Below are 14,627 nucleotides of genomic sequence, written 5' to 3'. Positions count from 1 at the left end.
TTCATTAGTTGATTTATTTTTTGTTTTATGATTTATTTTTTTATAGATGTCACCATAGCGTTAGCACATGCAATATACTATTGTGGAAAAGTTAAACTATGAAAAAAAATCATTGTTAGGTTGTTTCACGTGCATTCCGAGATAAAACCGTAGCGTTAGCATGGACATTATACTAGTCTATACAATAAAAGAGTGAAGGAATTGAGAAATGCTTGTTACCCAAAAATTTCGTACCCACTTATATGGATTGATTTCTCATATTTAGATCTAAAGGTCTAAATTAGTTTTGTTGTGGGCCCACATCTTACGTTTACGCGTTCCTGCCATTGAGAAACACCCGGAGCTCGCGATTTTTTTCACCAACTCTCGACGTACCCGCCCGCTACCCACCTCGCCCGTACCGATCCATCGTCACCCGGTCACCTTAAATTTTCCCCTCCCGGTCAGATCTAGGCATCTGGCCATCTAGGCCGCCCCATCCCCTCGTCGCTCCGCTGCCGCCTGGGTCAGGGTCAGATCCATCCGACCGTGCTGCTGCCGCCGCTCGAGGCCGCGCGGGGGGCGCACGAAGCTGCCGCCGCGCGGGGCCGCGCGAGGGGCGCACGCCACCGCCGGATTAGCCACCACCGTCAGGGCCCCGGACTCCCGCAGCACGGCGTCGTTGGCCTCCACTTCGCCGTCCTTACAGCCCGCCACCCAGCGACCTCCAGCGACGGTGCTGATGCCGGCGTCGAGCGCGACCCCGCCGCCGTCTCCGTCATCCCCACCTGTGCCTTCGACGTCCTGCATCCCTGGCCGGCAGCCCCTGTTTGGAATAAGCTCGAGAGTAGTAGCACAGTATGAATTATTTAATCTTGCATTGTTCCCTGTTTCGTGTTTCTAACAATTTGTTTTATTACGAGTTCTTGATCTTATCATTATATCCCCGCATGCCTCACCTCTGTTTTTTCTCTGGTAGTCAGGTTTGATCGTTTCAATGGAATCAGGACGTGCCACTTTATCTTGTTTCCCTTTGGATCTGATCAGCCAAGCAGACATGATGGTTTGAATTCTAGAGTATTTTGCTTGTGATCCCCGTATGTAAACTTAGGCTACCACTATCAAATCAACCAGCATCTGTCGAGGTAGTGACAACAAATATATGGAGTTGATTTTGGTTAGCACTGGGAGTTGCCTTTTCTGAAGAATTTTTATGGTTTCAGTAATTACAACTGTGGGTATTGCTCAGGCTGTATGACAATTCAGTTTACAGATGCTGCCATATCAGTTTCTCCTCCAAGGTCATGATAAACTCAGCAATAGTGTGTTATGGAACTCTCTCAATGATATCTCAAGATTTAATTTTCTAATGTTGCTCACTATTTGGCTTGACAGGGCTAAAATATTGAGGATGCGACACAGTTGTCTTTGAAAGGAGACATTGATGTCGAGTAGGTTTTGGCTGTTATTTGCCCACTTCACCTCCTACTTTTGCAACAAAAAATTATCTTGAGATATCTAAACAGTGGAAGGCCTCACCCTTGCCAGCTGAACCTGTTCAACCTTTTATTGGCATCCTGTCATCTGATAACCAGGAGATCATCTGGTGTTGTTGCTCGCTTCTTTGGTGCTTTGGTAGGTTTCTACAGCTGAATTATTAGTTCAGTAGTAATTTACTGTTCAAAATTGTAATTAACAAAACGCTTCACAGGATGGAATAAAGGAGGTCAATGAAGAGCTGAAGGAGGCAGATTACTTTGGGGAAATTGTTATAGTTCCATTCGTGGATATGTCACATATGAGGTAAGACTATTTTTCTGTTAAAGAGCTGTCGCATGTACATTATGCCACTTCTTAAAAAGGCTAAAAGAATCCCTATTTTGTTTTGTATTTTTCCGTAGCATTAGCACGGCCACAAAAACAGTGACACATCATCATTTTGTAGGATTGTTCTTTTCATGGAGCAGCGTGCTTGCCAGTTTTTAGATACAGGTTTTTAGAAAACTACACTTCAAATTTGATGGAATTAACTTTGGACTTAATGTAGCCCGTAGTGTTAGCATGGACAATACACACAATTGTGGCACCCAGTGTGTTGAAAAAACCTACTTGTTCCGTCACACACAGACCTCACCTCCTGCTCCATGTTCAAACATTTCAGTTCCATGGTCATCTTTTTCTTCAGTTATTCATAAACTGAATTTTTAAGACATATTCTAAATTTCCATGTAATGACTTCTATCTAAATTGTAGCATTGGTAGAGTTAGCTCCTACAGGGTGGAAAAGGAAGAAATCATTGACAATATTAACCTTGAAATTTTGACTCAGGTAAGAAAATTTCAATGGAGAAAGCTTTTTGGGACATGGTTACGGAATCAATCAGAGGAGACATACCAAACTACGGTTATCTGGTCAGCCTGGTATAGGGAGTCAGGGAAGCATTGGTAGAGTTAGCTCCTACAGGGTGGAAAGAATAAATCATTGGCAATATTAACCTTGAAATTTTGACTCATGTAAGAATATGTCAATTAAGGTGGTGTTTGGTTGCCTCTCCTAAATTTTAGTCGTTGTCCCATCGAATGTTTGAACATATGCATGGAGTATTAAATATAGACTAATTACGAAACTAATTACATAGTTTGCGACTAATTTGCGAGACGAATCTTTTAAGCCTAATTAGTCCATAATTTGACAACGTGGTGCTATAGTAAACATGTGCTAATGACGGATTAATTAGGCTTAAAAAATTCGTCTCGTGGAGTACTGACGGATTATATAATTTGTTTTTTTATTAGTATCCGAACACCCCACGCAACATCCTTCTGACACATCTCTCAAATTTTAGTCACTGGATCCAAACATCACCTAATATTGTGGATTATGGTGAACCGTGATACATATATGAGACAAATATATATTGCGTTTGGCAGGAAGTTACTTTAATCAGGTTCCCAGGACAAACAATACCGGACAAATTTTGCAGAAATCTTTGGATAAGCTACAAAAACTATATTCTCCTGCAAAGGAACACGAGATGAAAAAGAGTCATGACAAATTGTTAGGAGAACTGATGGAAGACCCTTAATCAAATTATGGAATCCAAATTCATTTGTTGTTTCTGTTATCAAGGGTGTGCCAACTATGGAGAAATTAGAAGTCTTTATTGTATTGACTCTGGCTTCAAATAAACTGATGAGCTATATGTGAAATTACAATATTACCTCATGAATAAATGTCCTCAACGAGACAGGCTCTAAGCAGAAGTCAGTAGAGCACGCCTCCATTAATTGAAACCGATGATTAAAGGATAAAATGTAGTGGAGTACGAAGCGACTGAGTGGCAGACTTACACGTTGCAAGCTTTTCTCGATATTAGTAATTTAGTTTTTTTTTATTAACTGCATACAAGCTTTATAAAACAAATATATACTGTAATATTCTAAGAAAACCATGGCGTCACATTATTAACAAGAGAAAAAAAAAAGATGCTGCCAATACCATAGACACGTGCGTGTGCGTGCCGCACCTGCATGGCAACTAGTTAACAAAAATGCGTTGAAGAAAGGTATGTTTGGGAATACTCTAGCGTCGTGGTTTCGGCAAAAGAAATTGTATAAAACTTACACGTGGGGTCCCTGGTCCATGAACTAAAGCTTCTCTACCTCCTGCAATCATGCGCAGCACCGTCTTGCGGTTCGTTTCGGCTCAAACAATTGTGGATTATAAGCCTGGTTCGATGGGGGAGAAAATTACTTTTGCAGGTTATATTCTACGCCGAAACGAACATCCACCCACCGCTCTCACGCTCTCAGCCTCCCATTATCGTCGTTGAGCTCCAGTCACGACTCCCAACTCACTTGCCGGCGAGAGAAGTTGGGAGATTGAGATCTGGAGGACGCCTTCCAGAGCCATGAACCGGCTTCGTCGAGCGGCGACTGACGCGACACTGAGCCAGGGGCTGTGGCGGTGCTCTGCACCTCTCTTCCTGCTCCCTTCCTCTGCTCCTCTCCATAGTGGACCGCGTCGACGCCGTGAAGCCGGAAGCTCATCTCCGCTGCGAGCTCGCCACCCCGCCGTCTCGCCCTACATCCGTATCCGCGACCGTGTCGATCTCCGCCGCCGTCCCGCCGTCCGCGCCCCGTGATGTCGCCACGCTAACACCGCCGAACAACCAGGTTCCGACCGCCAACCTCCACGCCTACCTGGACCTCACCGCCGTTTCCGCGGACGACGCCGACGACTCCGAGCACCGGCCACGATGACTTCGGTTCTGCCCGCGACGCCGCGCCATCTTTCCCAGCCTCACGGACCCGAAAGCCGCCACAGACCGCCCACAATGCCAACCAGGAGCTGGTGCCGAACCTCGCAACCGGACACCTACCTCCTCGCCGTCGTACTCCACCGTCGGCTGCGCCACCCGCGCAGTCCATGCCAGATCGAGCTCCGCCGCTCTGCTTCCCTCGTCGACCTGACGCGCCAAATCCCGCCGTCCATGACCTCGTTGTGCACCCCTGCCTCCACCTCGTCGACGACCCAGGCTCAGCAACGCCGTTGGTGTGGAGTTCTTGATTTCTTCTTGTGGTAGAATAAAGGAAGAAGAAAGAATGAATTTATTGATTTGATTTGAGGAGTTGTTGCCTTGTTGAGGTAGACTGATTTGGTGTATGGTATTTGGAACAGGAGTTGTTGTGTAGCCTGATTTGGATCTCCGAGTCGGAGGGAGAGACGCTATATTTGTTATTTATTTTTTTGTTTATAAAAAAAATGGAAACCAAAAAGTCACGTACACAACCTGTGTACCGACGTGGGTTTCGATTGGGAGAAAAATTGAAAGAAACAAAAAAGGAACAAGGAAAACAAACACTCGGACTACACAAAAATAGAAAAAAAAACGACGGTTCTATGACGGCGGAGACTGAGACGTTTTAGGATTCGTAGGTTGGACGAAAAATTATTGGTGACAGAAATTTTGCCTCTTTAATATTAGGAGGATAGATTTTTTATTCAATATTTATATTGATTTTAACGAGAGCTACATCTTTCGTATAAAAAATATATTTATTTAACATCATATGGAATTATATGATTTTTTCTCTAAAAATATAAGCTCTTGTGCGTGATTAATATGCCCCTTAAATTTTGAACTCCCTACAGATTGGTAAAAGAAGTCGTTTTATACAAGGTTCATATCAACATTGGGAATATAAATCATGAATAAATTTTAAGTTATTGAGCTTGAAAATGTGAAAACCACGTGACTAGATTTGTCTTAAAAAATACTTTCATAAAAATATACATATATCACTTTTTAATAAATATTTTTATAAAAATAAGAAGTCAAAGTTATGCTTTGGAGATCATGTCTCTGTCCAAAATGACTTCTTTTACCAACTTGGAGGGAGTATTATTTTCTTGAGCATCTTAACAATCTCAAATGAAAGGCCTTAAAAAAAAGTTTTTGATCTCATCGATAACTATAACTTTGATATAAACAATATCTTTATTTGACATTATAAAAAAACATATTATTTCGGTGAGGCGACAAGCCCTAAAACAAAGTAGCTTTTGTGCCTTATAATTTCACTCACTCAAATGTAAAGTTTCATAGGATGCTATTGCTCAGATTGACATAATACTACCAAAAATCCTTTATCTTGTATTCGGCCGAAGTCTGTTGGTCTATAACTGAACTACTAATTCACGTTTTGCATCGATACATACATCTGCACTGAATGGAATTATCCAAACTGGAAAAAAAGAGAGAAATGTCTGCATCGCAATTCCCAATCCATTCAGAAGCTCTGGCAGAGTGAAATAGAACGGGATCATGGATGCCACGTTGTGTTATCAATAAAAACTCACAAATATCATGTTGTGCTATTAGGTTACATGGTGGTAGAGGAGTAGTGTTCATGGATTAAGTGGAAAGTCATTGTGCTTGCACTCGATTTGGAGAACTAACAAACACTACAAATGAAGATAACTTATTAATATGCAATATACAAATGATGTATGTGGATCCTTTCAAATGTACCCGGTGACATCATCTACTAATCACAATGTATGTGGTCAAAATGCATCCAATTCATAGTCACATGTCATCGATGCTAAGGAACGTAGGAGGCAACGGGACAGAGCCAAGAGTACTAGTCTATCAATCGAAGAAAGGAATGAAAGAAATAAGAAACGTTGTGAAAAAAAAATGACAAAGGGTTTTGTCTCTTCATGAAATATCGGGGCTGTTTCGATCCCTTTATTTTGGAGGAATTAAAATCTACATAATGGATTATGCTATTTAGCAAAAAATTTAATATTCCATAACTTTTTCAACCTCACAAATAAGCCTATCTTAATTTTATAGCGTGAGAGATGAAAATGGATTCTATAGATCACTATGCTATAATTCTACTCTCCAACTTATAGCGCACTCTTCAATACACTTCCCTATAATAGAAATGCAACATATAAGTATGCCGCTTGTATGACTAACAATAAATATACAAATATATTTCATATATAACTATATTAGCTTAATTAACCTATATCTAAATTATAATTATTAGAATAAATTCAATTCCAAGAATCAAAGAGGCCCTAGTAAACGTTGCACAAGAGTATTGACATACTCACATACATGCTATACCTGCATGTTTTATATATGACATGCCACAAAATTAAAGATGTCCGATGCCACAATAAACAAGAAAGATGTGGATCCTATCAGTAACAATGACAACGCATCAGGCTCTGCAAACAACGAAATCAATACCTCTAGCACCGACCACCGTGTGACAGTGACAACGCTAGAAGACAAGGGTAAAAAAGACACATATCTCATCTTGGCTCTCTAAAACGGAGAAATAAATAAATAGTTGGTGGGTGTTCAACGGTAAATAATTGTGATTTTTATAATGAGTAAAGTCCACTAATGGTCCTCGAACTTATTCGGCTGTGCCATCCCGGTCCTTAAACTCATAAATCGACCGTTTAAGTTCTCAAACTTGTTTATTTGTGTCCCTAAACTCGAAAGTCGCTCGTTTAGGTCCCAAACATGTTCAGCTATATCATCTCGATGCTGTTTATGTCCTCAAACTTGTTTATTTGTGTCATCATGATCTCTAAATGTTGTGAACTTGTAAAGTGGCCTTAATCATAGCTGTGCAGCACAACCTGAGAGCGTGGGGTCTTAACCACAGCTGTGCAGCTGAGTGTTGTGGCCGCCTTTGTGGGGGCGCCACGCCGGCCTAGGCGTCCATCAGGGCCTAGCCGTGGCTAGCAACTGGCTTGTTTAGGAAGTGAGGAAGAGGGGGAGGAAATTTAGGAGATTGGTTTCAGTTTATTAGAAAAGTGAAATTTAGGGGATTGGTTTCAGTTTATTAGAAAAGTGCACCGGAGATATAAAGGGCACCTTAGATTGATTTGTAACCATCAAAGAAGGAATAAACCTTGGGCGGATTTCCCTTAGACGGTGGCTGAGCGTAGTTCTACCGCTGCCGCCAACAAACCACCCACGGCACCATTGCCTCACTACCCCTTGCGTTCCAATTCCCAATCCTGATTGCTCCTCCAACTTTCTGATGTAGCCAAAGGCATTCAAGAAAGCCTCTGGTCTACATTGTCTGATAGAAGGGTGCCAGTTTAAGGATCCATAAACAACAAATTAAGTCAAAACATATCTGAAAGACAATTCAGCATATTGATTTTTTATGATTCATGGCATGAAATCATTTTTAACAAGAGACCACAACGTTCCTGCACTGGCAACAAAACAGAATAAACTGGCACTGGCCATGCAGCAGAATAAACTGGCAACATAGGCCCTGGCAGCAAATTTTTACCCACTAGGGTAGCAGCCTATGCCCTCTGGACCCAAAGGTAAATTGATTTGCAATTGACAAAACAGCAGCTGCCCAATGGCACCGATAAATGTTTATTAACATATGACCACAAAGTTTCGGCACTGGCAACATTTAACAGGAAAACTAGGCCAAAATAACCAGACTTCAAAAAGTTAGCCGTTCACAACTTCTGCCCCAATCCGAAATCCGTAAAAGAGCACTGCTCATCTTGTATCAGTGAAAAAAAAGAAACTTCGGATTGATACACTATAGTTATTTGACGGATGCTTTTACAGCTTTCTCTGCCGCATCATCAAGATCTTCTGCAGTGATCAAAGTCATTCCACTTTCCTGCAAAGATAAATATAAATATCACCAATAAACATGTATGTTTTCATACAACAAAGCAGAGTCAGAACATGTAAACAAAGAAGCATGCAACACTATCATCAACAGCTCTAACCTTAAGAATCCTCTTTCCTTGGTCTACATTGGTGCCTTCCAACCGAACAACAACAGGAACCTTCAGGTCAACCTAACAATGGGTGGGAAAATTAACCATAATGTTCTGTACAGGAAAAACCTGAGATAAACATAGCACATATCATAAAAAAAACATGATACTTATGAGGTGTTTAGTTTGACAAATTATGTGATCCATCAAGGTTCCAACTTCTCAGTTCTCACTCAAATTTCTGGTTTGGGGAATGGAATGGATTGATCCATCACCACCTTATCCGTCACAAACACATGGCTAGCTTAATACTCCCTCCATTCCAAATTATAAGACGTTTTGGCTTTTCTAGATACATGGCTTTAACTATGTATCTATACATAGTGTATATCTAAGTGCATAGCAAAAGCTATGTATGTATCTAGAAAAGCCAAAACGTATTATAATATGGGATGGAGGGAATAAGAAGGAATGGTTTCATCAACCAAAATTCATGGGATGACACCATGATGGACCATTCCATTCTAGGTGAGGTAATTCCTCAAACCAAACACCCCATTAATAAACATGCTGAAAATGCTAAGAAAATGAATAAGAAAACAAGGGCCATGATGGTGAAGTACCTCCAAATCTAATTAAAAACAGACAAGAAAAACATTACAATATTATCAACACATTTTTATTTAACAGCAACCACTAGCAGAACGTAGACAAGATGATAAAAAATAGAACCAAACTAATCAAGGATCCATGGCAAGGAATACAAACAGCTCCAAAACAGACTTCATTTGGGGTATGTATATTTGTATGTAGTGACCAAATTACATTTGCAAGAAAACCAGCCACAATTGATTAGTGACAGTATTACTGTGGAATATCAAGAGGCAGAGAAACAAGGTTGAGATAAATATCTCTACTATAAGTGGTAAATTTCTGAAAACAGAGACATCCAATTTCAGGGAAATAAAGTCCCTAGCGGTGAGGACAACTATTGCATGAACACACTGATTCTGTGGGGAAAAAATATGCTAAAATTGTCAGCAACCAATGTTACAAATAAAGCTACAAAAGGCTAAAAATGTACCTGTTTAGCAGCATTAACAATTCCACTTGCTATCACGTCACACTTCATAATGCCCCCAAAAATGTTCACTAGAATTGCCTTCACTCTATCATCTGAAGTCAGTATCTTAAAAGCTTCCACAACCTGGATAGAATAGAAATTTTATAAGATATGCAGTGTCAAAGCAAGGCTACAATGCCAAAACTGCATCAGGGTTTAATATGGATCTCAAGGAATTCTATATCATTCAGGTGATAACAAATATTTGCAATGTACTAAGGATAGAAGAGAAGGTCAAATGTTCAAGTAATGCTAAAATGGCATCCAATTTATACCTGCCCCTCTGATGCACTTCCACCAACATCAAGGAAATTGGCAGGCGTACCACCATGCAACTTTATAATATCCATGGTCGCCATGGCCAATCCTGCTCCATTCACCATGCAACCAATCTCTCCATCAAGACCAATATAGTTCAAATCTGCTTTGGCAGCAGCGACCTGTACAGATATTGATTCTGGTGCTGAGATTATATAACCAAAAAAAAGTACTAGCTAAGAGACAAGTTCTCATCACAAATAAGGTCTAAAAGGAAGAAAAATGTGCAAAAACACATTAGAAGAAAACTTGACACAAGGAGAGAATGAACAATGGGAAAGATAAGCAATTCTATACCTCCCTGGGGTCTTCCTGAGTGGTATCACGCAGTGTAAATATTTCTTTCTGTCTAAATGCAGCATTATCATCAAAGTTCAACTTTGCATCAGCAGCAACAAGCTTGTTGTCAGCAGTCTCCGCCAGAGGATTTATCTACCCACATCAAGCATCCAAATTATAGCGTAATAAGATAAAAAGCATCAAAATGAGGACCATTTCTCACTGCATACCTCCAGCAATGTGCAATCACACTTGCAGAAAAGTTCATACAGCTTCTTAATCTGTTCTATAGAAGACTGCCTATCCGCTGCCTTCAGGGCTAGACCATCAACAACTTTAGCTGCATCCTCATCTGTGATTCCTTTAAATACATCAATAGGAACCTGACATTCCAATAAATTAAATTTCAACATAGGTAACACAATTTGGATTAGTATCTCGTAAATATGAAACACAACAGAGCCATACAATGAGCCCAAAATAATATTAGCGAACTTAACCTTAATAATCATATCAGGATACTTCTCCGCAAGATCTTCAATACTGGTTCCTCCCTTGCTGCAAGCAATAATGAGCTGAAATGGACAATCAGAAATGAGGATAAGAAAAAAAAAACTTGACAAAATATATCATCCATTTCAGAAAGGAGACTGACGATGTGCATTAAGTTACTTAGACTTCGTTGATTCAGTCACCACAATGCACTGACTTATTTGAAGAACATAAGAAAAGCCCACTAATAGAAATTATAAAATGAACAGCAAAGTAAAGTAATATCTGAGATAAATGGCATACTGGACCAGCAGTTTTCCTATCAAGGGTGATGGCAAAGTACATCTCATTAGTAAGAGATAGTTTCTCACACAAGTAGACCTGCCGAAGAGAATGGAGAGTGTCAATCTCTAGAAATCTTCGACGTGCAAGGAAATATTGCAAACTAAAAGTATGAGGTGATGACTTTCATACAGCATAGTCATAAGAACAAAATTATGTAGAACTATTTTGAAATGCATTGAGATCTTGTCTTGCATATTAAAAATAGTAAATATAAATCCATCCACAAGGTTAAAGAGAAATCCATAGAATGACAGAAACAATCAGATATCATGTACACAGTATGGCCTTAAAGGTACTATTCCCTTTCCCTACAACAAATGCATTCTTGGACATTTACACTGTCGAAAAGGTAGAAATTTTACTTCATTTTTTTACAATGTTGAAATAATAAGGATTACATATTATAAAATTACTTTACATGAAAAATCTCGTAATATGAGAGTTACATTGTCAATCTACCTACTTCTTTATGTATTGCTGGTCGTAGTTAAACTTTGATGGGAACGGATCTTAAAACGGGTAATATTTACTATTAGAGGGAGTACTTTTTATGACAGTATGGTGCAATCCTGCTGTTAGTATTTCACATGAACATAAGAATGGAGAATGAAGAGAAAATGGATACATATGGTACTTTATGTTTCATAGAAGAGTCTGAATTTCCTATTATAGACATACTAACTCAGGTGCAGAAGGGTCAAAACTTGGTAAATGAAAGATGGAGAGCTCGCACAATGGAGAAAATTTGTAATGTTCTTAGCAGCTCAGCATAGAGTAAAAGAAAGTAATGGGTACAAACACAAACAGACCAAGAATGAAGAAATAGTATAGCAAGTTTTACAGAGAGGAAATGAACTAACAGGAAAACACACCAACAGACCAAGAGCAAACAAGTCATGAAGCCAATCACGGTTCAAACAGAAACATATAAAAGCAAAAGATGGCCTCAATTAGTAAGTTCTAACCTTGCTCACAATCTTTCCCTCTGGACCAGTTTGTTTCGTTACTAGAATCTGGCCTAACATTTTACCTGCAGTACCAGTACGACTCATTCAGAGATTAAAATACATACACGAAACATGACTGACTTGCACAACTAATAGCAGAACCTAACGTGGGAGGAATAACCCACATGAAACCAATCAACCAATCACAATGAATAAACAATCTTAAATTCTGCAATAAATGTGTGAACACAGAGATCTATCCACGCAGCAATATTCCTGATACAGATCCACTTAGTTAAACAAGAAAGTAGTCCTGCACGCTTCATCATACAAGTAGAGTTCATGGTGGCAAAATTCAGCACCGGACAATTCAAAATAAAATTAGTGTATGAGAACAGAAATTAAGTATGTGCTTGTCCTTCACGTGCGTAGAAAGTAAAATTGGCCTTCTATGTTTTTTTATTTTTTTATTTTTTTGGCTTTAATCATAAACAAGGGAATGCAAATTGTAATGACAAATAAGTGTCAATATCACAAATAGCAACAGCTGATGGGCAAGAAATCTAAGAAATTCTAGGAAGAAGTGCTACATAATGAATTTCTGTTCTTGCTATAGTACACGCTTACTTGCAATCGATTCAGCTTCCTCAGCCTTAACAATATGGACACCACCTTGCAGCCCACTTTTGAAAGTTCCCAGCCCACGGCCACCAGCAAGGATTTGACTTTTAACAACTATCTGCAATGAGAACACCTCTAGTATGAAACTGTGACTAAATTGCAATGTGCAAACTATAAAATGTCTAATTTTACCTTAGATTACAAGCAAGATACATACTGCTTAGTTATACACGGAACTTTTTTTCACAAGCATGCATACATCAACTTAATTCCAGCACCCGTAAAACGAAAATTCAATCATAAATTGATAACAATGCAACCTCAACTCAGCATAAGTTCTAAGTAAACTACATTCTTCTGGGTCTAGAATCACCATGACTGTCACACCCAAGCCGTGGACGACTTGCATTTTGGATCACGGGGTGATAAGATGAACATAATCATGGGTCGAATAACAGAAGATGAGGAAGCTGTGGTGTCATCACCTCTTTCTCGCTGGGGAAGATGTTCTTCAAGGCGTCCTTGATCTCCTGTACGGACCCAGCCGCCGCGCCCCTGGGCACGTTGATACCGTACTTCCCCATCAACTCCGCGCCCTGCAGACCCAACAATCCACAAACCCTAATCCATCAGCCATAGCCTCCAAAACAGCACCAATAAATCCCGCACGATACGAGAAAATGGGAGGGCGAAGTGTCGGATCTGGAAGCGCTGGGCACCTGGTACTCGTGGATGTTGAGGCGGCGGAGCTGCTGGTGCTGCCATCTCCCGGCGACGGAGAGGGCGCGCGACGCAAGCTTGCCGAGCGATCCGCGAACCATGGCTGTGGCGACCTAGGCGGGGATGCTCCTCCGATCCGGAAACCCTACAAGCGTGGAAGACGCCTCTTTCGATTTGTGTTTCCCCCTTCCTTTTCACTCGATTTTCTCTCTCGTTTCCTTTCTTCAGGAAGGGACGAAGGGGGTGCGGTGGCGGGCTGCGGGCTGCGGCCCGGGGCCCGGGCCTGGTGTAGACTAGTACACGTGGAAGGGAGAATGGTTTTCACTGGCTGATATGTGGGTTCCGTCAACGTGGGGTGCATGTGTCAGTGTCATTGGTTAAGACAGGAGGGATAATAAAAAGCGAGAAGGAGCTGTTCAGGTTTGGACTAGAGCAACTACGAGAGTACTTAGAGGCCAAAAAAAACTACGAGAGTACTCCACAAACGTGAAATGCGGGACGCGGGTGTTGGGCGCGTCGGCGATCCTGTCGAGGTTTGTGGAGTACGGGCGCCTTTGGTTCCCGCTTGAGTCGCTGCCGCCGGGAGGGAGTGTGGCCGCCAGCGCGGCTGCAACCGATAAACAGCTGTTCGCTTGTTTGGTTTCAGCTAGCCAAAACCAGCCAGTCAATAGTGTTTTCCTCTCACAATAAACTAGCACCAGCCAGTCCAAATCAGCCCAGAAACCAACCAGCGAACATGCCGAAAACGACTTCGAGACTGTCTCTGACAAAATCACTCAAAATACAGCCTCATTTCAGGTTTAAGAAGGGTTACAGAGAAAGAGTTCAATATTTATTTTTGGTTTTCTCCAACAATAAAAACTGAGTCTCCAGAAGAGAGAATCCTCATATTTGTGCCTCTGCTGTAACAAAAAATGAGTTTTGCATATATGTATTTTGTTGGAGGCTGATACGGTACCGTCTCAGACTCATTTTTGGCTTGGTTGTCCATATAGATCATCCATTGGAGACGGTCTGACTATTGGTGAGCTAGGGCGTGCGTTTTGAACTCCAGGCTGCGACGCGTGCCCAACCTACGACGGCGGCATTTGGCTCCCGACTCCCGCAGCGTGCCGCATTTACGGCGTGGCGGTCTGTGGCGTGGTTTGGAAGCCATCCAAACACGCCCTACATCCCGTCGGGGCAGAAGCAAGGGGACATAGTGATGGTGGTGCCTGAGGGCGCCTACGCCGTGCGGCTCTGGAACGAGGCGTCATCCAGCAGTAGCTCCGGGGTGCCACCCACGGTGCACGCTGCTCGCTCATGTTCAACACGACGCAGACGTGCGCGCAAGCGAAGCCGCTGAACGTGTCCGCGGTGGGGCAGCCGGACGTGCGCAGGCCGAGCAGCCGAACGTGCTCGCAGGCGGAGCAGCTGAACGTGGCCACATGTGCAGGGAAACCCTCCCGTGAGAAGGATATGCGCGAGTGCGGCTCCACTGATTTATCCGCGTATGGGGATCTTTCTTTCC

General features: G+C 41.6%; 1 protein-coding gene and 1 long non-coding RNA gene across 6 annotated transcripts; one reads left to right on the top strand and one right to left on the bottom strand.

Moving 5' to 3' along the window:
- The first annotated feature begins 416 nt into the window (after positions 1-416).
- On the top strand, positions 417-3,248 carry LOC136474343 (uncharacterized). 5 transcript variants are annotated; one of them, XR_010762902.1, is made up of 6 exons: positions 417-837; positions 963-1,124; positions 1,203-1,280; positions 1,375-1,614; positions 1,691-1,782; positions 2,309-2,610. It is a non-coding gene; the product is annotated as an uncharacterized lncRNA (long non-coding RNA). The 5 variants fall into 5 exon arrangements; XR_010762901.1 differs by having other exon boundaries at positions 418-837; positions 959-1,124; XR_010762903.1 differs by having other exon boundaries at positions 418-1,124; positions 1,375-1,430; positions 1,528-1,614.
- Positions 3,249-7,871: 4,623 nt separating this feature from the next.
- Positions 7,872-13,354, bottom strand: LOC136477787 (succinate--CoA ligase [ADP-forming] subunit beta, mitochondrial). The gene is made up of 12 exons (XM_066476041.1): positions 13,117-13,354; positions 12,883-12,993; positions 12,404-12,515; positions 11,795-11,859; positions 10,788-10,865; positions 10,493-10,567; positions 10,223-10,375; positions 10,011-10,145; positions 9,671-9,835; positions 9,357-9,479; positions 8,282-8,353; positions 7,872-8,169 (listed from the first exon to the last, which is right to left on the bottom strand). The coding sequence occupies exons 1-12, from the start codon at positions 13,216-13,218 to the stop codon at positions 8,092-8,094; spliced, it is 1,269 nt and encodes a 422-aa protein (XP_066332138.1). The 5' UTR covers positions 13,219-13,354; the 3' UTR covers positions 7,872-8,091.
- Between the last annotated feature and the right edge of the window lie 1,273 nt (positions 13,355-14,627).

This window comes from Miscanthus floridulus, chromosome 8 (assembly GCF_019320115.1).
Source record: "Miscanthus floridulus cultivar M001 chromosome 8, ASM1932011v1, whole genome shotgun sequence".
Classification (NCBI taxonomy): Eukaryota; Viridiplantae; Streptophyta; class Magnoliopsida; order Poales; family Poaceae; genus Miscanthus; species Miscanthus floridulus.
This window is presented reverse-complemented; position numbering and strand designations above follow the sequence as displayed.